This window comes from Dipodomys merriami, unplaced genomic scaffold (assembly GCF_024711535.1).
Source record: "Dipodomys merriami isolate MVZ:Mamm:240054 unplaced genomic scaffold, mDipMer1.0.p SCAF_4, whole genome shotgun sequence".
NCBI classification, from domain to species: Eukaryota; Metazoa; Chordata; class Mammalia; order Rodentia; family Heteromyidae; genus Dipodomys; species Dipodomys merriami.
Window position 1 is genome coordinate 67,701,571 of NW_027205603.1, and position 24,559 is coordinate 67,726,129.

Consider the following 24,559-nt stretch of genomic DNA (forward strand, 5'->3'; position numbering starts at 1 on the left):
TCAACAGCCTCTGCAGAGCAGGTCTCTAAATGCAGCCAGCTCCATTCATCCACAGACCAACCTGAGCAGTGTGTTTTCCACATGCTTTCCCAAGCACAATTTTTCTAGCCTACTAGAAAAGCATCTACATTTGAATCTACAAGGCAGTGAATCCTTGTCAGGCAGTTGGTCCTTGTGAACCCAATAGCAAAGACCTTGAGCTGTACCTCATTGGGGTCTTAGGATATTTATGTAAATTAGGCAACCATACCACCAATCACTACACTGCACAGATTTTAAGCCAGTCTCATGAGATGGTGGTGGTTAGCTAAGAGGGACTTGTCCTGACCATGACTTACCAGCCATGTGAACTTAGCCCTAGATTGAGACAACTAATGCTCAGCAGGTAGCATTTTATGAAACCATCCGAGGTTTGTTTTTAGATTCACAGCACTTTAGAGCTTAGTGTTCTGAACAAAATAATCATCTTTTTCCAGAGTGTGGTGTATCAGGAACACTTTAATTGAAGTTGAGTCTTTTTAATTTAATTTAATTTTTCTTTTGGTTCCAATACTGTGGCTTGAAATCAAAGCCTAGCAGTCTCACTAAGTCTTCTTGGTCATGACTGAGTGCTACCACTTGAGCCATGCCTCCAGTCTAGCATTTTGCTAATCAGTTGGAGATAGATTCTTGATTACTTGTCTACTTGGGCTGGCTTCAGACTGAAATCCTTAGATCTCAGTCTCTTAAGTAACTATGATCATCAGCATGGGCCACCAGTACCCAGGTGAAACTGGGTCTTTGTGACAATATCATCTCAAAGAAACTATACATTTTTTCTTACTACAATAAAAAAACTTACTAGACTTAGAATAAATGACTCTACCATGAAGGCAGGGCCTGTTGTATTCCTATTTACATATGCATGTGTGCATGCAAAGTATAGGATTTCCTCCATCACAAGTACAGCATTTATGAGAAATACAAGTCAGCACGCAGGTTCTATCTGTGCTAGCATCCTGGGAGGAGAAATCAGCAGAACTTCCACCTTGACACAATACTTTCTTGAATTGGTGGAACTTGCCAGGCCTGCAATATTAACATAGAATTATGGAAATTGAAAACAAAAGCTGAGTCTACTGGGAACGATAGGCTCGAGATGAACTCAACTGGAAAATTTGGCTAACTCAAAGTGACATCTTCTGTGCTGGAATTTTTCTATCTGAAAGCTTTGAAAAGATTGTAATTAATTTTGAGTTTGCAATTCATCCCTTTTCAAATTAAACCTTTTCTTTTCTTCATGGTTGTCCATTCCCTTCAAGTGAACTTGACCAGGCACTGAAGTGGTAAATTCATATTGGGTTTTCTATGCAGATCCATTTCCAGAGAAGGCAACACAGGTTTTACATTTTTTATGCTTCCCCCACTCCCACACACCAGGGAAAAGACAACACTCAGAAGGAAAATTTATCTTGTGCACAGGCTCAAAATTCCTGAGGATGGTAAATTACCTCACAAGGAAAGGTTGACTCAGAGGAGGAGAATGATGGAGGAATATGACAGTAATTGAGATGCGTGGTACACATAAATGGACACATTAAATTGAAACTCCTTGGTCCAACTATTTGAAGATAATTAAAACATTGAAAAGGAAAAGAAAAAAACCAAAGCAAGATTAAAAGCAAAGCAAAACTGCTTTGCAAGTTAGTGCTTTTCCTCCAGGGTAAAACCATGGACTGTAAGAACTCAGACTTACCGTGTGGCTTTTGGGTCCCAAATCACAATGTCAGCATCTGACCCTACAGCGATCCTTCCTTTTCTTGGGTAAAGATTAAAGATTTTGGCTGCATTTGTACTGGTAACTGCCACAAAGCGGTTTTCATCCATTTTACCACTATGCTGTAAAACAATCCAAAGAACATATGTGGATTTTGATAATCAAAAACAAAAACAAAACAAAGCACGAGTTCTGCATCTCTTCCGGCAAATAAAACTCTACCTAACGTTTTCTACTGTGAAGCTACCACATCTGTGGATGCTAGCCAGCCTTAATCATAATGGCAATGATGGAGATAATGGCTCACATATGGAAGCCTGACTTCTCAAAGCCTATCAGCTTAAAAACAACGCCAGTAATTTTTCCTCCATCTTTCCTGAACCGTCGTGTTAAGGTTCCTACAGATGAGCCCTAAAGGTTTCAGTCTTCATAGAAAGTTTGCTCTGCTAACTACTATTTTTATGATCTGGCTTACTTATTGCCAACCTAAGACTTATGATATGATCATGTAAATATTAGGTAAAATGTTACAGTTAAAATAAGACTGGTGGTGAGGCTTTTCAAATCAGATGACAATGCCTTCAGAAAGATGAAAAAAATCTACTTAAGGGCTTCCATTTTATGTAACTGAAATTTACATGATCAACAATCAAGGACATTCTATTGCAAGAGATTTAATATGAAAAAGATGATAAAGGGTTTATCTCTATGTATATTTATATGATAAGCATGATCCTAAGGTTTATTTAATTATTCCTGCCTCAGAAATGATTAAAATCCATGTACTGGAAGTAGTGGTCCCAAAAGTAAATCATCTAAATGTTTCAGAAAATAACAGCACTTCCACGCATGTTATTAGGAACTTGCCAATCACTTTAAAGCCTTTTTATTCTCAGGAACTATTCTAGGTTGTGGAAATGACGATACTTATAATAATACCAGTTCAAGGACTATAATCAAGAAAATCTCAGTAGAGGGAAAAAGAAGGGGAGTCATCTGGGAAGGTTAAAGAAGGGGGAGGGGGAGAAGCTAAAGAGGATGATCAATAGAAGCTAGAGTTAGAGATGTCCTGAAGATCCTTGTAGTAAATGAATGGTTCAAATACTGTCCTTTCAGTAATGGAGAAAATCAAAAGGATGACTGAAAGTAGTGTGAACACAACTTCATGTTGACTGGAATATAGGCTGGATGGTAGCAAATGGGGCCCAGAAAACAAGGACATACTGATGTGAGATGACTGGTATTGATCCAAGCAAAAAAACAGAAACCTACAATCAGGTTGCCTGCATTCATGTGGAGGGAAGAAGATATTTTCGAATTGTGATTGACAGGACGTTGGTAAGTAATGAGAATTAGAAGTGGGTAGTATACATAGGAGAAAAATAATCAAACAATATTCTGCATTGTGAAAATAAGACTCATGTCATCTAAGACAGGGCTTCTGGGAGATGGGTTAAGAAGGGGACCTGAGATCTAGCCAGTCTCCTCCACCCATCTGTACAACTGCACATATCCATTAGCTTGACAAGTCAGCACATGGACACTTCATCATTTGATCCTTCTCCATCCTAGGGAGAACATTTTTTATTCATGGAATATTTTCTCCCTAGACTTTGAGAGTTATTATTCATGTCCCTTCATATAGCATTTTTAAAAAATAGATCTAAAATTTTTAAATAGGCCAGTTACAAAGGTCTCATGAAAAGGAGGTAATAAAGGTACAAAGGTAATAAACATTCTTCATGTGCTTTCCATCATTCCAAGTATCCACCATACAGAGACATTTGAGACATGGGATAAAGGAATGTGAGAAACAAAGCGGAAGAGCCACATATGTCAGAAACTTCCAGAATAACACTCTGGACCCACTCTAGACATTTAAAAATAGTGTATCTTCTGAGCTGAACTGAGCAAAGAAAAGAATTGATTGCAGATGCTGTCTTGGTGGGATGGAGTTAGATTCCCAGATTCCACGAGAGTAAAAAACAATCAGAAAGCTTCTCTAGGTAAGTGTGCCACTCAACCTGGCAGGATCCTAGCTGAAGAAGGAGGCAAAGCCAGGATAGATCCTGGGAAACTCACCACGCCTTTTTCCCATATCACTGACATCCGGTCCTCAACACCATTCACCCCATTGGGAATCTTCGTAAAGTCATCCTTCCCAAGAGCTTTCTGGCAGGTGTTGAAAGTGCAGTTGTCAGTTCCTGTTGTGGATAGATCACCACTGTACATGAAAAGAGAAGAAAACATGGGAGTGGTGGGAAGATGTAGAAGGAAACTACGCTAATATTTATCATCTCCTAACCTACTCTTCCTCCTTCAAAGAAAGTCAGAGGAATGCAAGCACCTTCCTTCCTTCCTTTCCTTCTTCTTGCTCTCCCTTTCCTTCCTCCTGCCCTCTCTTTCCTTCCTCCTGCTCACCCTCCCTTCTGCCCTCCTTTTTTCTCATCTCTCTGCTCTGTCTCTTGCTCTCTCGCTCTCTCTCTCTTTCTGTGAATTTTGAATGCAGAGCTTTAATGCTTGCTAGGCAGGTGCTCTGAAATTTGAACCATGCCTCTAGCCCTTTTCTTCTCTGGTTATTTCTGAGATAGGGTCTGGGTTGCAGTCCCCTTTTTTATACTTCCCATTGTCACTGGGATGACAGGCACATGCCACCTAGTAAGCTAGTAAGCTGAGACAGGTTCTTCAAAACTATTTTGTCCTGGATTGTTTTGAGCTGAAATCTTCCCTATCTCTGTCTCATGAGCAGCTGGCATTAGGGTGCAAGCTGTCATGGAATAAAAGGAGAAGGGGATAATAAAGAATCTGGAAGGCTGGGAATGTGGCTCAGTAGTAGAGTGCTTGCTTAGCATACATGAAGCTGGAAGTGGTGCTGTGGCTCAAGTGGTAGAGTTCTAGCCTTGAACAAAAGAAGCTCAGGGGCAGTGCCCAGGCCCTGAGTTCAAGCCCCATGACTGGCAAAATAAATAAATAAATAAAAGAACCTGAGCAACAGCAATGGAAAAATATCAGGAGATAGACTTGATGAAATGATCAGATTTCTCAAAGTCAGGAGAGGTTTTGACAACATATCATGAACATATATTAAGGCAGCATTTTTTTTCCCTCCCCAGGTAAGATGGTGGGAGAACCATCAGAGCATGCAGAGCGGACTGAGGTGGGGCTGGCAGTTTCAAAGGCACTGTATACCCCTGTCTCTCCTCCAATCAAACCTGAGCCTTTTAAAGCAGCTTCTTTGATGAAATACTTCAAAGTGATTACTTAGCTAGTAGGTTCATGAGAAAGCCAGGTGTTGACGGATCCGGTCGCAGGGGTGGGCCCATGACATAATGGGCTGCATGGTGCCAGTCTTTATTCCAGTAATGGGTCCCATCAGTGCCGAGACCCGCTGCTATGGGTTCTCCATAGACCACCATCCCTGGAAAGTTCAAAGGAAACATTCAGCACCTTAATTTGCTCTTAATAGAAACACGGGTCATATTTGTCTTAGCAGAGGATACTAGCATTAGCTTAGCAGAATCCCAACTTATCACTTACTTTTGCAAACAGGATTTACAAATAAGAACTGAGTTTTCAATCTGTGTTCAATCAGTGGGCATTGCCTAGTATGGGAGGCTACGCTACCCACTGACCTATTATCAGAATTTCCAAGCTGGTTTTACTTTGGCCAATCTGATATGAATGCAAGTGCCACATACAGTTTCCAAACAGAAGCTATAATGGCTGTCTCCAAGTACTGTCATCCCCCTTTTCCAGTGTTATGACATGGGTATGGGTGTTGTTCCTCGTTGTTCCAGAAAGAATAGATTGTAGAGCAGAGACATAGCTACTTCATGATGGCCATGATTATGAAGGAGTAATAACTCACTGGTTGTAAGCCACTCCTATTTTACTTCAACTTGGGGATGGGAAGGTGGCTCAGTGGGAGAGTGCTTGCCTTGCATGCATGAGGCCCTGGGTTTGATTCCTCAGCACCACATACGCAGAAAAAGCCAGAAGTGGTGCTGTGGCTCAAGTGGTAGAGCACTAGCCTTGAGCTGAAGAGCTGAGGGACAGTGCTCAGGCCCACGACTGACAACAAAACAAAACAAACTTCAATTGTTACTGCAGCCTAATGTAGTAGGAAGGTGCTGAATGCATATGCTGTCCTAATGGAATCTTCTCAACGAGGTAAATACTGTTATTCTCTCCATTAAAAGATGAGGCAGAAGCTGTGAGATTATATAACTTCTCTCCAATTACATTAAATATGCTCTTTATAGATGGAGCAGAGGTGGTTGGATTTGAACCCAGAATTTTTATTCCAGTGGTCTTTTCTGCTGTCCTAGCCAGATGACAGGTAATAATGAATACAGGTCATATGGAATTCACCCACAGCATATCTCTACTGCAAACAGATTGATAACCTTTTCATACCCTTAAAAAAAAAGTCTTTCCTCAAAAAACCTATTAAATAAAAGAACACTCAGATAATAAAATTAAAGCCTCAAATGCATATTTTTAAAAATCATGCAAATGAGGCCATCAAAAGCACACAATGTTAGAAAACTTAATAGTGAACAGTGAATTTGAATTTAAAATCAGAATCCTATTTCTGATTAGCATTTGTCAGAATAATAGATTCACTGGCATCAACCTCATCGTATGCAAGCAATCAAAAGGAAGAGTGCACAGAAAGGCGATGCGGGCATACCAAATTAGTTCACTCTGGTTAATCAGATGCCAGATTTTAGTGACAATCCTGATATATGAAGGAGATTAGCTGATTTCCTTGGAGAGTACTGACAGTGTATGGCCACCAGCTGCCTAGTCGCATGAAACTGGAGGGCAGCACCCTATTATCTCATAGATCATTTTTCTCCATCCTCTAACTAGCCACCTTCTTCTAGCTAGCCTAAGACATTGAAGAAAATGTCAAAGCTAGGCTGGCCAAAGCCCAAGGACGTCACTTCCTTTTTGAAGTTATTATTGTAAAGATGATATACAGAGGGGATACAGTTACATAAGTAATGTAATGAGTACATTTCTTTTTGAACAGTGTTCCCCCCTCCCTCATTTTCTCCCATTCTCCCTTCACCCCCAGAACATCACTTTTTAAAGGACCAAGTCTCATGATCTATGAAAGTGATGGGCATTTAACCACTGCTGAGATACTTTACTTCCATGATGTGTATGCATGCCTGCATGCATCTATCTTGTTCCTGATTCATGCTTCCTTCTTCCCTCAAAAGGAGAAATGCCCGTAGGATCTCTCTCAGGTATACAGAGTAAGCAGTACTCATCTCCAGTGAGCCAAGAGGTAACATACTACCTACTAGAGAGAGACAAAGGCAGGCACCATCTTTATCTGCGGGGTCAAAGGAACTTTTATTTTGAGAGAGTGTTTTATAGTTGCATGGACAATGAGAACTCAGAGATTTGATTTGCAATCACTTGACGAGCTGCCAACTGAGGATTTTCTGGGTTGCTTCATTGTGGAGGAAAGATCCCGATCGCATGTTCTTTTTAGTCATTTGCACATCACAGTGATCCAGGAGTATAGCTCCCAAACTCCTACCATTTTAATGGCGCTCAGGAAAAATTAAAAGTGTCAGCATCTACTAGGTACGTGCCGGCACTGTTTTGAAACCAGATGACAGGTAATTTCCCCGGAAGGGCTGAGCTCCTCTAAGATGTGACATGCCACTCTTGGTACGTACAAGCTCTTCCTTGACTCTGTCATATTCAACTTTTTTCTCCACTGAGTATTTATAAACATAAAAAAATTAAAATGTAAAAATTCTTAACTACCTTTTGTTCCATTTCACAATGGCTCCAAGACATATCTCAAAGGAGCCCAAAGAGTCCAAGAATTACAAAGAGCACCTAGCCTCAGAGCTCAAGCCCCATGACTGACCAAAAAAAAGATGGTGAAGAATTACAAAGAGAATCAAACTGGATGTTCAGTGCAATGGCAGGCTCTGATAGTTTGGGGCTAAAAAAATGAAGTGTCAATAAAAAAAGCAAACACAGGTGTGACATGAGAACATGTGAACATCTCTCCTGGTCTCACAACACTTCTCATGCTGATCTGACAGATAAAGAAATGGATGCCCAATGAGGCTAATTCATTTGCTGGAGCCACTCTGCCGGTCAGTGAGTCAAGAATAGAGCCGGAAGGAAAGCTTCCCTCATCCTCTGACATGAAATCATATGCATGATGTTACTAAGAAACGTGTCACTATTACTGTCTTGGAAAAGAACATGTACTTTTTAAATGTGAAGTCAGCCACATGCTATTTGTGGATGGGGCTCAGCACTTTTCCAATTTCTGGTTTTCATTCACTACTCCTAGCAGGTTGGCAATGATAAAGCACCATCTCTGTCTTTAATCTAATACTCTTCTGATTACACTTGCAACCAGATGGTCCCAACAACTCTTAGGAAATAGAGACATCTTCATCATCGCTCTCCTCCCACTGCCTTAGCGAGTTCCACATTAGGTGGTACTCTGTCAACCCACAGATATTCTTGCTTTATTTATCCATCCTCTGGTTCAGAAAAAGAACAAAAATATGTACTTCTGATGCAATTCTCCTTCTTGAAGGCAAATTTTCTCTTTGGGAGACTTTAAAGATTCCCTACTAAGGAAGCATATTAAAGCAGTCCAAATCCTCCTTCATGAGACAATTCAGTGATTACATGAAAGCAGATGTTAGCAACGGTCTGTGAGCAACACTTTTTTGAGTTGTGGGATCTGTTAGAGAGAGTTGAAAGACTCAAGAGAAGTTGCACAGGTACCCAGGAGTGAAAAAATCGGCTAACCAAATTGGACGCCAACACATGTACAAAAATAGATGTTCCTAGCTGAAAAACTGGGCGAAACTTTACAGGGCTCTGTTTTGATTCAAAATATTACCTTTACAAAAGAAGAAAATAATTGGGAAGAAAATTATGTAGAAGCAGTCTGGTTGAGTGGATCATGCAAATTCAGGCTAAAACCCTGACTTAGCTACCCTTTAGCTTTGTGCACAATGACTCAATGCTCTAATCTCCTTTTTCTCCTTTATGAAATGGCATCTCACTGTACTTCTAATATGGCAAGGTCAAATAAAGATGTGAAGGTCAAATAAATTAATGCATAGGAAAGTACCTTGAGTAGGTTTCTGGAACCTCTTCATGTTTATAAGCTGAATTGTGTGCATCACCCAAACTCAAACACTAAATCCTAAGAATGTATAGAGATAGGATTTTTCTAAAGGGAATGAAGCTAAACTGAAGTCATTAGCATGGGCCCTAATCCAGTGAGACTGGATCCTTCTAGAAAAAGGAAATTTGGGTGCAGATACATTCAGAAGGATGATAATGAAGAGAAGGATATCTGCAAATCAAGGAGAGTGGCCTGGAATATCCCATCCTTCTTCCTTAGTCCTCAGGAGGAATCAACCCTGCTGACATCTTCATCTTGACCTTCAAACTCCACAACTGTGTAAAAATACATTTGTGTTGTTGACACTTTGCTGGCTGTAGTCCTTTATGACAGCAGTCCTCACAAACGAATATACCCCACACAAAAAAAAGTTTTAGCCTCATAATTCTGTTTTTTGAAATACTTAAAAATGGACTGTTTGTCATGGCTACTTCCTTCCATGACTGGAAATGAATTTTAAGACTAAATTTAAAAGACAGCAGAGTGTTCAGATGTTAAAGACCAAGGAAGTAAAAAGAAAGAAGGCCCGGCATGTTTTATTGTTTGTAAATGAATTTGGTTCTTATCCATTGAAAACAAACAGAGGTCAACATGAGCATTGGGGGAGAGGGTGGGCATTGTGTAATGTTTTAGCACCTGGAGCTTACAGGAGGGAGAGAGCTGAAACAGAATCTCTGTGCGACTATGTTTTATAACAATAAGCCTGGAAAGGAGAGCTTTCTACTGTATGAAAACTCAAACCAAATCAGGCAAAGAACAATCAAATAAACAAACATCAAACCAGCCACAAGGTAGCTCAGTGCACTGATAGCTCCTTGAGAACCGGCGTAATCCTGATGCAATTCGCAGATCCACTGCCTTGAGCACAGCACTTAGCATACATTTGGTGTCCAGTGATTTGTTATTTTATGAACAGTATAAAAACGCTGTAACAATAAACCCAAATGAGTATCGTACTTCTGTCTTTAAGATAGGAGCTTGAATATAAAATAAAATTGAGCTGGGCACCATTGGCTCATGCCTATAATCCTAGATGCTCAGGGGATGGCAGTTTGAAGCCAGCCTAGGCAGGAAAATCCTAGAGACCCTTAACTCCAATAAACCAGCAAAAAGCCAGAGGTGGAACTGTGGCTCAAGTGGTAGAACTCCAGCCTTGTGTGAAAATGCTAACTGAAGGCATCCAGGTACTGAGTTCAAACCTCAGGACCAAAAAAAAAAAAAAAACACCTCAGGACCAGCAGCAAATGCTTTCATGCATGCACGCATGCACATACACGCACATAATTGAGGGACTGAACATATATTCCCCATCTTCCTTCCCAATCCACATCAGCATCCAGTGAAGCAGGACACAGGGAAGGATTCCACAGCCACACTGAACAAGAAGAGCAACTAGGCCAACTAGGGGCTGTGATGGATTTCAGTTGGGTAGAAACAGAGGGGGTGGCAAAAATTAATCAGGGGAACAACAGCCAGGGCTCAGAAGAGCAGGAGGAGTTGTGAGAGGGGAAAGGTAGTTGGGGAGAAGACAAGAAGGGTTGGCAGTATTCCCGCTCCATGGGAAATATGGCTTCAGATTGTATAACATCAAAAATTAGTTATGGAGTCCAATGGAATTGAGCTTGATTATAGATTAGACACTGACTGATAAAGTGATCATAAGCTTAATTTAACATCTGCAAAGTTTTATTTCATTCATCACAATACAGAAATAGAATTGATCTTCCGGCATTATGACATTTTTTTATTGGTTGGTGGTGCCTGTTTTGCGACTTGAATTTGGGGTCTGTCCCTAAGCTGTCCCTGAGCTTCTTTTGCTCTAAGGCTAGTATTCTCACTTGAGCCACAGCTGCCCTTCTGCTTTGGGGGTAGCTCATTGCAGATATGAGTCTCACAGACTTTCTTGCCCCACCTGGCTTTGAACCACGCTCCCCAGAGCTCAGCTTCCTGAGTGGCTAGGATTACAGGCATGAGCCACTGGTACCCAGCTATTATGACAATTTTGTTTTTACAAAAAGATAATACAGATTAAACTACATTGATGAGATAAACTTGAGTAAAACCTGAAATGAGATAAAAGATATTAAAATACTACTATGTGCCAGCCACATATTAAGCACTCAACAAACAATGTTAATGGCTAATCATATTCCCTCTCTTCTGGGGGTAGACTTGGCAACTAAACAATGAAGTTGAATTGACTAGCATTGTATTTCTAGGCAACTACAATAGAAGCAATCAATAACTGGATATCCTTTGTGTCTTCTGAGCAGAAATTCTATATATTCATATGAGTCATCTGGGGTTCCAGTGTGCACTTGGATTTAGCGGGTCTGGGATGGGGGCCAAGGCTCTGCATGCATAACAAGCTCCCAGGCAATGCCAGTGCTACATCCTAGGGACCCACTGTGTCAAGGTCCTGGAAGATAGAAGGGACAAAGGAAGAGAAGAAAGTGGGAACCCAGGAGCATCTTTTGTATATGTAGCTTTGGTTTTGTCATCATGTAAGTGATTTACATGTTAAAGTAGTAAAACTGAATAGTAAGACTGATTCAAGATAAAATGACATTTCTCAAACTTAGGTTTCTGTGAATGTCTAGAATTTTATTCTATTATTGGCATTTGATCTCAGTGTTAAATAAATAACCAAGACCCATGAGCTGCTTTCTGACAGCACTGTCAAAATGGTGGCATGCTGATAGGTTCAGTTTGGCCATTTCTGCTGGTTTTAGTGTTGCTTAAATTCCATTCTAACATTAAGGACCTGGTGCATTAATTACTTACAAAAGAAATCACAGCAATTCCACAGAGCTGGCAACAGCGCCATCTGGTGGGAAAACAGAGTCTGTAACCGTATTTCACTATGTTCTTTTTTAAAGGCTGCTATGTTTTATATTGCAGTTCTCATTCATGTGGAGTGTAGGTGGAAAACAATCACATATTTGGTGGTAAGACCTCATTAGCTCTTGTGTAAAGTTAATCTTACTCTTATCACGATATGTTTGCGGATAAAATCTTAAAAGTGCAGCTATCCCAAACTCCTTATTAAAACTTCTTGCAACGAGGCAGGTCTAACAAAATTTATTTTGGTATCAATTATAGATATAGTAAAATCTATTCTCCTAGTCTCTATAATTCACATTCCAGAAACACAGCCAGTTTTCAGGTAGGATGGTTTATAAGAGTTTCTCTTATTTTGTTTTGTTTTTTTGTTTTGTTTTCTAGTTGGTCATGGGGCTTGAACTCTGGGCTTGGGTTCTGTTTCTACGCTCTTCAGCTCAAGGCAAGTGCTCTACCTCTTGAGGCACAGCACCACTTCCAGTTTTCTAGTGGTTTATTGGAGATAACAGTCTCACAGACTTTCCTGCCCAGGCTGGCTTTGAATCACGATCCTCAGATCTCAGCCTCCTGAGTAGCTAGGATTACAGGCGTGCGCCACCAGCACCCGGCTCTTGAGACTCTTAACTGCAATTAGCTACTGAAAAGCCAGACGTGGATCCGTGCTTCAAGGGTTAGAGTTTCAGCCTTGAATGACAAAGTGAGGCAAGATCTTGAGGCCTATGAGTTCAAGCCCTAGTACAGACACAAAAGAGAAAATACTACTTGGTTATTGCTCAGATTCTCAGACTACTTTCAGACAAATCAATTTAACTCAAAAAAAAAAGTTTAGGAGCAGATACCTTGTTCCCTAAAATGCATGCTAGAAGGGTAAGAGGGGATGCTTCATTTAAAATTAACTTTAAAGTTAAAACTTTAAATTAAAATTAGCCATCAGATTAAAAAGTGACTGCCTGTGGTGTTAAGGATGGGGCTGTGAGGTTGAAAGAAACAGTTTAAAGCCTTAGGGATAAAGAAGTAACTAAAGGGGCTGGGAATGGGACTTAGTGGTAGAGTGCTTGCCTCTCATGCGTGAAGCCCTGGGTTCGATACCTCAATACCACATAGACAGAAAAAGCTAAAAGTGGTGCTGTGGCTCAAGTGGTAGAGTGCTAGCCTTGAGCAAAAGAAGTTCAGGGACAAGTGCCCAGACCTAGAGTTCAAGGCCAGGACTGACCAAAAAAAAAAAAAAAAAAAGTAACCTAAAGGAAACACATAAGCCATGAAGATGAGTGAAAAGGAGGGGAAATAGACAGGTGTAAAGATGAAGGACGACTAAGGCAAAAAGAGGTAAAAGCACAAATCTCACAAGCAAGAATAGAGCATTTCAGTGCTCTGTGAGGTTTTTAGCTAATTCTGTGTGCTCAGTGAGTCTCCTGGGGCTTACCGTCTCTCCTAGCATCTGCTATCACCTTGGCTGCGGATTTGCTCATCACGTGCACAATGTAGAGAGGGCAATTCACAGCGCCAGCGATGGTGATGGCCCTCAACGTGGCCTCTGCCTCCACTGCTTCTGGGCGGCACAGCTCGTGGCCCTCTGGCCCTGTGATCCCCAAGGCCAACATTTTCTTTGCTCCCTTGAAGAAAGGCAGCAACATTATTAAAAAACAGTAATGAAAAGCAATATCCGTTTGTTGTCAATTAAAGGCGCTCATAGACACTTAGATCTGTTAGGTATAGGTATTGGATGTGCATTTGCATATAGGAGTGTTTGCTAAAAGTCATTTCAATATTCTCATTATCTGTTTATTTTCCCTGTGCAGATTTCACATTCTTTTGATTCAAAAGTTAAAAATAAGTGAGGTTAGTTGGGAGCTGGTGGCTCATGTCTATAATCCTAGCTACTCAGGAGGCTAAGATCTGTCATGGTTCAAAGCCAGCCTTGGAAGGAAAATTGTGAGACTTATTTTCAATTCACCACCAGAAAACTGGAAGTGGAGCTGTGACTCCAAGTGGTAGAGTGCTAGCCTTGAGCAAAAAGAACTCAGGGACAGTGCCCAGGCCCTGAGTTCAAGTTCCACGACTACCACCACCAACAATAATAAAAAAAAAAAGAAATGATTTGTTTCAGTCACGTTATTTGAAAAGCAATATCCATATTTACAACTTAATGACTGGTGTAGGTGAGCCAAATAAAACAAACCACTACAGGTCCTTGCTAAAAGTGGCCCATTGCAGTATACTATGTGTTTCATTATGTATATATGTGTATGTATGTACATGTGTATATACATATATACATTTATGTATTCATATGTGTGTGTGCGTATATTTGTGTGTGTGTGTGTGTGTGTGTGTGTGTGTGTGTGTGTGTGTGTGTGTGTTTTAAACTGAAGCTTGGTCTTCACTGGCTCCCCAAGCCAACTCATTAAGCCCAACTGGTATTGGAACAATTATTCTCCCTCTCCAATTTTTATTTCTTCCTTATGTAAAAGGGTAGGAAGCCAAGACTCAGGGTAAAATGACTGGCTCATGCCATGCAGGCAGGAAGTGAAAGTGTAAAGTTAAACCTGGTCTGTTTGATTTTACAGCTCATTTCTCTCTTCTTGATTGTTCCCTCTGCCTCCTGGCCACTGAGCCTCAATCTCACCCTCTTTAATGGAAGCTGAGCCCGGGGAGAGGGGAAAAAAATCAGCTAATATAAAGGGTAAGAGACAGCTCTTTAAATCCTGCAGACGGTATACCCTATAGGCATTAGTAATGGAACTAACATGAGAAATAAATATCATCTAGATTCCTTCTAAGCACAGTTCAATACCCAGTTTCTAAAATGATTAGGGCTTTACAAACCTGTCAAATGCACCGCTTAAGTCATCAGATTACACTTATGTCTACATTTTAGCTTTCTGAACCAGCAGTTTTGAGCTATTATAAAAATAGCACCACCAAATAATAAATAAATAAACAAACACAGTGCTTAGGGACACAAAGAAAACAATTTGGGTCTTTATAATAGCACATGTTTGAAATCTAATGCAAGTAGCTAGAAAAGGGAAATCCTCACTCTAAAGCATTTAATGAGTTTATTTTCTTAGGGCCAATTGTATTACAGTAGGTGAGGACTGTTTTCATTGTCAATAGAAAGGTGGAATGCAGTTCTCACCTCTGCGATTAAGTCTCCATTTTCTGCATGGACCTGAGCAATTGCTCCGATTTCCTTGCACTGGGAGAAGGCTGCATAGAGCTCCGAGTCTCTCACCATGTACACATCTTTATAAGCCATGAACATCTTGAAAGAGTTAACACCTTTATCTCGGGCAAGGATATTCATTTCTTCTTTAACCTAAAAGGAGCAAAGGCAACAATATCTCTACTTTAGATGACAGTTTCAACATTCTCCAACAACTTGCATTCAGAACAGAAACAACTAATGAGAGCTGTTGAGTTCTAGAAAAATGCAATGAAGTCCTGGATCTTTCTTCCATGCCATCCCCTATTTCCTCTGCTGAATTGCTGCTGCTATGATATTTCAATCATGTGAAAGTTCATTGCTTTTCCCAAAGTACTTCATGTCTACACTTGGATCTGAAATTCTCAGCATCTGTCTCTCAGTTTGAGGGAATTGTTCTGGAAAATTAAGGTGGTAGCCACCGAAGCATGCCATGATGGATCTAGAAAGAATGAGAGCTTATGGGAGGGAAGGATCAGGGCCAGATCTGTCAGCTGTGGGATGTGTTCAGACTGAGTAGATGTGGACCTAGGCTTGCCCGAGGAAGCACCAGCTGGACCTCTGCAGAAATGCAGCTCCAAGGAGGTGAGGATGCATTGCTCACAAGACTGACCCAACTAGAAGGTTAGGAGCCTTCAGGGTCACCCAGGGTAGGGGGCCAATTAAGATCAAAACTCATTGATCAAGATGCATGGTATTAATAATTGACTGATTCAATTGAAACCCCTTTGTACAACTACTTAAAGAACATAATAAAAATATATCAAAACTAGTCCACTAATTGCCTTTGCAGACACAATTCAAGTCTCAAAATGGATTAACATTTCAAAGGGAAAAAATAAGTAGATAAGGCCCAATAAAACTGGTTGAATTTTGTAGGATAACATGAACACACACCTAAACAAAGAAAGGTTGTAGTAAGGATAGAACCATTGCTTTTCGTTGATAAAAGCCTTTCCAATTTAATAAGAAAAACTTGAACAGCCCAGGTAATGTTATTTGTGAAGTAAAGGCAAACAACTCCTGGACACACATAAAAAAGATGAATTTTCCTATTACTTAAAACATTCATCTACCTCTGCCCTGCTGCTGTGGGTTGTGCCCCAGATCTATCCATTGAAGTCCCAATCCCTTATTTGGCAATTAGGGTCACTGCTGGTATAATTAGTCAAGATGAAGTCATTAGTGTAGGCACTAGTTTCATATGATTGGTGGCTTAAGCAAGGGGACACTGGGGCATAGACACACATACAGGACACTATGTGAAGATGGGGGCAGAAATGGAGGTGGTCCTTCTGTAGACAAGGAATGCCAAAGGTCTTTGCAAACTATCAGAAGCTTTGAAAGAGTGGTACGTATCTGTCCACAGAAGGAGCCCATTCTGCTGCCCTGCTGAACTGTGAGACTATAATCGGTTGTTTAAGCCACTTGGTAACAGCAACTGAACAGAATGTGTATTTTAACAATATTCACTAAGGGATCTCTTTGCATGTTAAAGTAATGGTAAGGGCTAATCCCACCACCATTGATCTATTTTATAAAAATAAAAGAGGAAAGAAGAAAGAGAGTGAAAAGGGAAAGCAGGGAAGGGGAGGAAAGGAGGGAAAGGACTAGAAAGGCATTAAACAGATCAGACACATCACTTAAAACATTTTTGGAGAAAAATCAACTTTCGCTGTGGACTATAAACTCTGCTGTTGTATGTTTGCCAAACTGTTTGCCTAAAGATTGCTTACTTGTTTTATATTAACTTGATGGCTTAATTCCAGTTTTGGAGGGGAGTTGGGAGCAACAGTTAACCCAAAGAATGTCACCATGGTGATCTCTTTCTGAATGAGGTCCAATATGAAGACACAAGTTGTGATTTCAGTTTCTTCCAAGGTACACATACAAATTTATACAAGGAGAAATTCACATATTTTTACAGCTCTCAAATCTGGCTTTTCTCTCAGAATCTAGTTTCCATGTCTGCCATAGCCTCCGTCAGGGGAGGTTGGTTTGAGTGCTATGATGAACTGTAACCAGCAGAGCAATATTGGAAGAGGTTAGGACACAGCTGGAAATGGTCTTAGTCTATCACTGTCCTTGCAAAAGTATCCAGAGTAGATGGGGATGGGGGTGGGGTTGAAGGTTGTTGCAAGAATCCTAACTTTTGAATTTCCTTGTTTTCTCCTCTAAATTAAACATTTCTTATTGATGTTTTAATAAGTGGGGTAATACTAGTTTAAAATTTCTAGCTGGGGGCTAGTGGACTACATCTGTAATCCTAGCTACTCTGGACACTGAGATCTGAGGATCATGGTTCCAAGTCAGCCCAGACAGACAAATCTGAGATACTCCCAATTAGCCAGCAAAAAGCCAAGTAGAACTATTACCCCCTGCACCACCACCCCCCCCCCCCGCCTCAAAAAAATCTAAGAGGGAGCACTAGACTCTGAGAACAAGCTCCAGTATTAGCACCAAACAAACAAACAAGATTCTGGAGATATCAATGGTGAAAATAAGAGAAAACAGTACTTGTAAATTTACGCAGAACATTTGTAATTTGTGGCTTACTTGTGAAAGACTTACTTGTGAATGAATATAAAAGACTATTTGTTGACTTTCATTACTTTTTAAAATTTAGCATATTAAATGGGTAATCCTATCCAGGATTCAAAATTTGAAGAGTACAAAAGAATATGCAAAGAAAATCCCTGCGATTGTCCAGCTGCCCTGGGAGCAAGGCTTCTGTTCACTTCTTACTCTCAGAACAAGGACAAGGGAATCAAATGGGAAGAAAAGGCCTTAGAACCCAGATGCCTTACCTGGTCACTCCACCACGTCACGGCCACATGCAGGCTATAGTCACAGCAGACTTTGGGGTCAGCCCAGCTTCGCCAGGTCTCAAAGGCCTCGAGGAGGGAGCAGCCTTTCTGAGGAATGGCAAAATCAATAATCATGGTGGTGCCTCCTGCCAGAGCAGCCTGCAAGCACAGAGGTTCAGACAGCGACCATCAATCTCTGTGTATGCCATTTATCACGGAGAGTACCATGCATTTGTGAGTGTTTTGGTAGAACTGACGAGTCTTGGAGATAACACAAAAATGCTGCCTGCTTAAAAGACCTGAGGGCCACAAATACACTGTTTATAAGTTAGTGTGAAGTACTAAAACTACTAGAATCGCCTTTGCAAAAAGAACAAAATTGCTGATCAGATTAAAATAGTGGAGGTGGAGCTATGGTCAAATGGTAGAGTCACTTGCCTTGAGCAACAAGAAGGCCAGGGCTTAGGTACTGAGCTCAAACCCCAAGACCAGCACACACACACACACACACACACACACACACACACACACACACACACACCTGGTGAAAAGGGCTTTGATTCCAAGAAAATAGTGAGGACTACAAAGAAAATTAAAATGGGAAAGTGGAAAAGACAAACACTTTATTTTGCTATTATAAGATGACTTTGTATTGGGATCCATCTTGGTAGACTGTATCTCACCACTGCCCTGTGATTCACCCAGAACCCCAGGAACCCCCCAGGGTTATAGCCTGGGCTCCATCCTCTAAAGCCACGGGAAACTCCATCTTTGATTTACACCTGTGCCCTCCCTCTGATCTCCTTGCTCCAGGCCTGGCTCAGATCCTTCTTATCTTTCACCTTGATTTTTTAAATGGATTCTTGTCTTATCTTTCTAGTTCTGCTTTCACCAGCCCCCAGGCACATCTTCTTGAAAGAGCCAGAAATAGACTACTGGATTAAAAAGGTTTAAGGGAAGAAGAGTGGAGGAGTGTAACTTTGTCAATGGGACAAAGTTACAAATAGATGGGAGGAATAGATTCTGGAATCATGATATTTGGTAGGATGACTGTAGGTCAAAACAAATGAGTGACTCGAGTAAGAGTATGAGGTATGAGGCTCTGAGTTCAAGATATTAGCAGTACCAATATGAAAGAAAGAAAGAACGAAAGAAAGAAAGAAAGAAAGAAAGAAAGACCTGCTGATATATTACATTATAGCTAATTTAAAAACCATTATTAAAACAAGTGTCGTCAACTAATTATTTAAATTGATTTTGTTTAAACTAAAACCACCAGGTGGTTAATGTGATTTTAATTGTTGTCGTTGAAGGAAACCACCAATTCTGCAGTTTGGGGCAGGGACCCCGGGGCCTCACTGGTGCCTGAGCACAAAGCTGTGATTCCACACTCATTAGCTATCCTGCCCTGTGCAACTTCTCAACCTGTGTGTGCCTTTCACTTCTCATCTGCACAAGGAGGATGATCATTGCATCTAGGCCCAAGGCTAGTTGGGAGGATGAGTTGGGGATGAAGTACAACACATACCTGGCCCTGACTGTGACTCATGGCAGATATATACTAAGCTTCACTTCATGGTGCACCAAGGCCTTTGTGTCATCCTCAGAGAACTGAGAAACTTCCACTTTTCAGGTACCATCTCATCTCATTGCCTGAAATGCGGCTATGTGACTACATAGAAGGAGTATCACCAGGCATTGCTCCACAGTCTCCAGCCATATCCCTCACCACCCCACACAGCCCTGCAGGTCTAGCCAGTGAGCCACACCGAGTAGCACACCAGCTTCAATCTCCCTCCTCGTTCCTGCATACATATTTCCCCCTAAGAAACTTGGCCCCACTCGGATTCTTTTTGTTCTTTATAAGTAATCTTACTTTCTTTGTTCAAGAGTCTACACTTTTGTCTCCACTGTTAAACAGCCTTGCCTTCTATGCAGAGCAACATTTCTTTGCATTTCCTAAGATTTCATTCTGGTATAATGATAACATTAGAAAAAAAGACCTGAGGTTTTGTACTTTTATTTGAGGACAGATTAATCATCTCATCTTCTTTCTTCTTCAAGTGTATTCACAGGGCGACACAGACAGCCCTGGAGGGATTCTATTTCTAAAGGAATATATTGGAGGTTTTTTGATGGTAGTAGGATTGAACACAGGGCCTCTCGCCTCCTTTGCTTTTACTTCGTATACTGGGCAGTGTCTCACAATTTTGCCTTCAGAGCCTTGAACTGAAAGCCTCTTGAGTACCTCGAATGTGGACTACATCATAATAAATATTTTTTATTTACTAATTTTTTAAAAGGTCTCTCACATTCGGTCATTATACATGGAGTGAAAGAAGCAGGTGGGGGTGTACTCATATGCATAAATAATTTTTAATGAAACTGTTGGTTTGTAACAGCAGCAAATCTAGTTCTGTAATAAAGAGTAAAGAAATTGATCAGGAAGATAAATTTTCTGAGCTTCCTAGGAGAAGTACAGAAAAAGAAAAACCCACTGGGAATTCGGAGGACAGAAAGATCAAGTCTGAGATCCAAGGATACTTGGATTTAAATGACAAGTAGGCAAACCCGTGGAATTTGCTGATTATTATGGCCTATCTATGGCATAGCGAGCGCTTATCATGTGCCAAGAACTACTCTGGGTTTTGGCATGATTTACTCATCATCAGCTCTGCGGTATTTTTATCCCCGCTTTAGAGTGGGGGAAACTAAGCAGAGAGGTGATTACAAGTACTTGGCCACAGTCTCACAGCTAATGGGGCAAAACAAAGTCAGAATCATCAGATTGCAGAGCCTGTGTTTCCAGAAGGAAAAAAAATGATTCAAGAGAGACTCTAAGAATTGGCCCCTGAAAAGGGGTCAAAAGTTCATCATTAGCCAGGAGCTGGTGGCTTGTAATCCTACCTTGAGGAGGCTGAGATTTGAGGACTCAATGGTTCAAAGCCAGCCCACACAAGAAAGTCCATGAGACTCTTATCTCTAATTAACCAGCACAAAGCTGCAAGTGGAAGTGTAGCTCAAGTGGTAGAGTGCCAGCCTAGAGGGCAACATCTAAAGTATAGTGCCGAGGCACTAAGTTCAAGGCCCAGTACTAGTGCGTGCGCACACACACACACACACACACACACACACACACACACACACACACACACACAGGCTCAGCTTTGAGGCCACAGGGTATCATATAAAGGGGTGGTACCCAGTGCAGGAAGTCAGGGCAGGGTGATGGTTATTTGTAGGGCTGAAGATAGCCAGATGAGCCTTGATGTCTGAGAAAATGGCAACTGAGTGCACAGTGGAGGATCCCCACCAATGGATGTTTAGAAAGATCTGGAGTACAGTGATATTCACAAGGAGGAAGCTCAGGAGCCATCAAGGATGAGAGAAAGAAGTAGGAGAGAGCTTAGAGGATCCCGAGCTTGTCGGAGAGCCAGGGAGAAAGAAGCAGGACATGGTAACATAGGTCACAATCACATATTCCAGAACATATGGACAGCACAACAGCGAAACAGTGCCAAGCGAACATTCCAGTGGCAGTTTCTGCATGGTATTATTTTAGGTGCTTTTATTTTCCTTTAGTTAAGCTTTATTTTCGATATCTGCTAAATTTTCTATTAAGAAGTGTGACTTCAGTTGCTCTTGCCTATATCCTAGCTACTCAGAGGGCTGAAATCTGAGGATCATGATTTGAAGCCAGCTGGGGCAGAAAAGTCCACGCGAGACTCGCTTCTCCAATTAACCAGCAGAAAGCTAGAAATGGGGGTGTGACTCAAGTGATAGATTACCAGCCTTGAGTAAAAAGAGCCAGGTGAGAACCAGAAGCTCTGAGTTCAGATCCTACTATCAGTACAAAAAAGCATGATCTTCATAAGAAAAAAATAAGCCTTTTACACACATGTGGCCTAAAGACATACAAGATGTAATTGTATTTGTGTGTATTATGTATTAAGTAGACCAAAGATAATCTTAGTAGACAGAAGATGTGATAGTCAAATGTGGGTGTGGTTGTATTTATCTGTAATCCTACACTTGGGAAGCTAAAGCAGGAGGGTGGTGAGCTAGAGGCTAGTTTGAGCTATATAGTGAGACCCTGACTCAGAAAAACACCACCACCACAAGACAGGCTGGCATATATAGCTCAAGCAACAGAGTCACTGCCTCACAAGGGCTATGCGTTCAATAATGCCAATATCTATAAAGATGATGGTGACAGGCCATCTTTAAGCTCTTGAATAAGATCAAGTATTTATACTTTACCTTCATAATTAGTGAGAAATATGAAAGAGAAAGGAGAGAAACAGACTTTTATTTAGGGGTTTCCCCCCTTCTTTCTTAAGTTTTTCTCCTCTCTACTGTTCTGCTTTGCTCTCCCAGCCTGGGAATCTGGGAATGAATTGAGAAACTCTAGTGAAGAGCAACGAAGAGCCAGGGCTGGGCTTCTGAATTGCTACCTGGACTCTTAAAGGATTCTCTTTGTTTCTTTGCCAGTGATTGATTTCTTTCCCTTTCTATTTGTTATTTAGCTTAAGAAAATGATTTTATCTATTTGGCTCATAAATCAGTGTTCAGTTCCTACTTTTTTTTGATTGTTCTCCATTGAGAAACTTTCCAGTTTATCCTCTGTTGGGTAGCAGGAGAGACTATGCTGTCCCCAAATCACTGGAACTTCAATCATGATAAACTCTATCCAACAGTGAGTCATCACATTATACAATTACACATTATACATCACATTATTCTTTTATTGAAGAATGAGTGAGGTTGTAAACCAGTATTGAAAATATCCTAAGAACTTTCCTCTTTCTTTTTTTTTAATTTAATTTAATTTTATTTGTGAACATACTGTACAGAGGAGTTACAATTACATGGGCAGGATAATGCGTACATTTCTTACCAAGCATTGCAGCCTCCTCCTTTGTTTACCCTTCACATCCCTTCCCAGCCTCCCCCCTCCCCCCTTTCCTCTTTCTTATGGTGTCATTACATTTTATTTTTAAGTTCATTCTCAAGCAAGGGATTTTGTTTCACTGAAATCCAGTCCATCAACAATCCTCCTTATGGCTACTGCCAACCTTCTCCATGTCCCATGAACTTACTCTGTGCCTTATTGTACCCATGGATTAACTAAAAGCAGAAGAACTTGGATTCTCTTCTCTTAGTTTCTTCAAGTCTTGTAGTTCCAGGAAGCACTGCTCTTCTCTATAGCATCCCCATGGAGATGAGGAGCAGAGCCTTGCAGAATAGATGCCCCTCCCAAAGTAGAGAACAATAATTACCTACAATGTCGAGGCTACATCCCGGTGCAGGAAGAACTACTTCATACAAATCAGATTCCTCCCTTTAATAATGGCAGCAATGACTTCTCTCCAGAATCAGACTGAGATCAATAATGATCAACCAGGCCTCAGTTTGCCTAGGACTGCTAAACTACAGATAGCTCTCATCTCCTGACCTAATTCTTCCTCTATTTAAGACTAGAGCTCATCCTATGGTTTCCCTCATTTGCAATAATTAGTATAGTCTAGGCTAATTTTATCAGATGAGCAGTAAATCTCAAAAGCTATGTACTAATGACGATATAAGATGATGCTAAGTGAAATGAACCCCAAGATAGGGATACAAGGTTTTTCTTTGTTGTTGTTGTTTTTACTATGTGATGCTTTTGTTTCCTTTGTATGTTCTTCCTATAATTTATCCCCTGTTGTCACTGTACTTGCTTTTGGTACACTGAGTCTTGTATATAAATTTGTCTAATCTGGGGAGGGGAAGGGGAATAACAAAACACTGAAATAGGACACAGGATGACCCATTACAACAATGATACTCACAAGACACCATGTTGGAAATGAACTTGACAACTTCGGTGGGGGGGAGAGAAGTGAGGGAGGTGGGGAGGGAAGGGATAGTGGGAGAACAACAAAGGAGGGGGTGACAATGCTCGAAAAGAAATGTACTCACTCATTCACGTAACTGTAATCCCTCTGTACAGCATCTTTACAATAAAATAAAAATTTTAAAAAGAAATAATCACTAAAAAAAAAGACTAGAGCTCATATCTGTACCCTGGGGATGGGCTGAAACACTTACTTTGTTTCTTTCCATGGTGTGTCTGTGCCACATAATAAATCTCCTTTCTCTGCCTTCCACCACTGGGGAATGGCTAGGCTCAACATGTGAATCCTGGGAGTTGGGCCTCGGGCCTAGTACCGTGGCTACATTCCCTGTACTTCCTTCATCTTCTTTGAATGGATGAGCACAGTGGAGTGAAGAAGAGAGAAGGGCAAGGAAAGAAGAAAGAAGAGAATCTCTCATAGAATATGCTCCTGAGTAGGTGGAAACTCTACTTCAAGGTCAGAATACTCTTACATACACCTGTCCAACCTCACCTGCCACTTCCTTGTCTTCCTTTGCTCTTGAAATGAAGAATAATAGTCACACTGCCCAGAAAGTTCTGTGTGGTCTCACGTTTAGCTATCTTCTTAGCTTTCTATCCAGTCATTCTCTGACAACTCGTTCTCTCCACACCAGCAATGCTACCCTGTCCTCTCCAATACCCCTGAGTCTTTTCCATCACAGCGAGGGCTCTTGCTATTCTTTGCTCTTCCTAGGCTAGTGATTTTTCCTCCTCCCACCTCCCACTGGGGTTTGGATCCAGGGCCCTCCACATAAGCAAGCACAATTGTTTTTACTTTTTTGTCAGTTATCGGGCTTGAACTCAGGGCCTGGGCTCTGTCCTTGAGCCTCTTAAAGTGTGCTCA

The 24,559-nt window shown here is 41.0% G+C and overlaps 1 protein-coding gene across 2 annotated transcripts in view; it reads right to left on the minus strand.

The window, feature by feature from the left end:
• Positions 1-24,559, minus strand: part of Dpys (dihydropyrimidinase) — an 80,241-nt gene that overhangs the window by 39,292 nt on the left and 16,390 nt on the right. The window contains exons 2-7 of one of the 2 annotated variants that reach the window (XM_069991242.1): positions 17,799-17,957; positions 14,926-15,105; positions 13,210-13,399; positions 5,018-5,174; positions 3,839-3,980; positions 1,736-1,878 (exon numbers count right to left, since the gene is read on the minus strand). In XM_069991242.1, coding sequence (XP_069847343.1) covers positions 1,736-1,878; positions 3,839-3,980; positions 5,018-5,174; positions 13,210-13,399; positions 14,926-15,105; positions 17,799-17,957 — 971 coding nt within the window. The remainder of the gene's footprint in view (positions 1-1,735; positions 1,879-3,838; positions 3,981-5,017; positions 5,175-13,209; positions 13,400-14,925; positions 15,106-17,798; positions 17,958-24,559) is intronic. The other variant, XM_069991240.1, reaches the window with a different exon arrangement.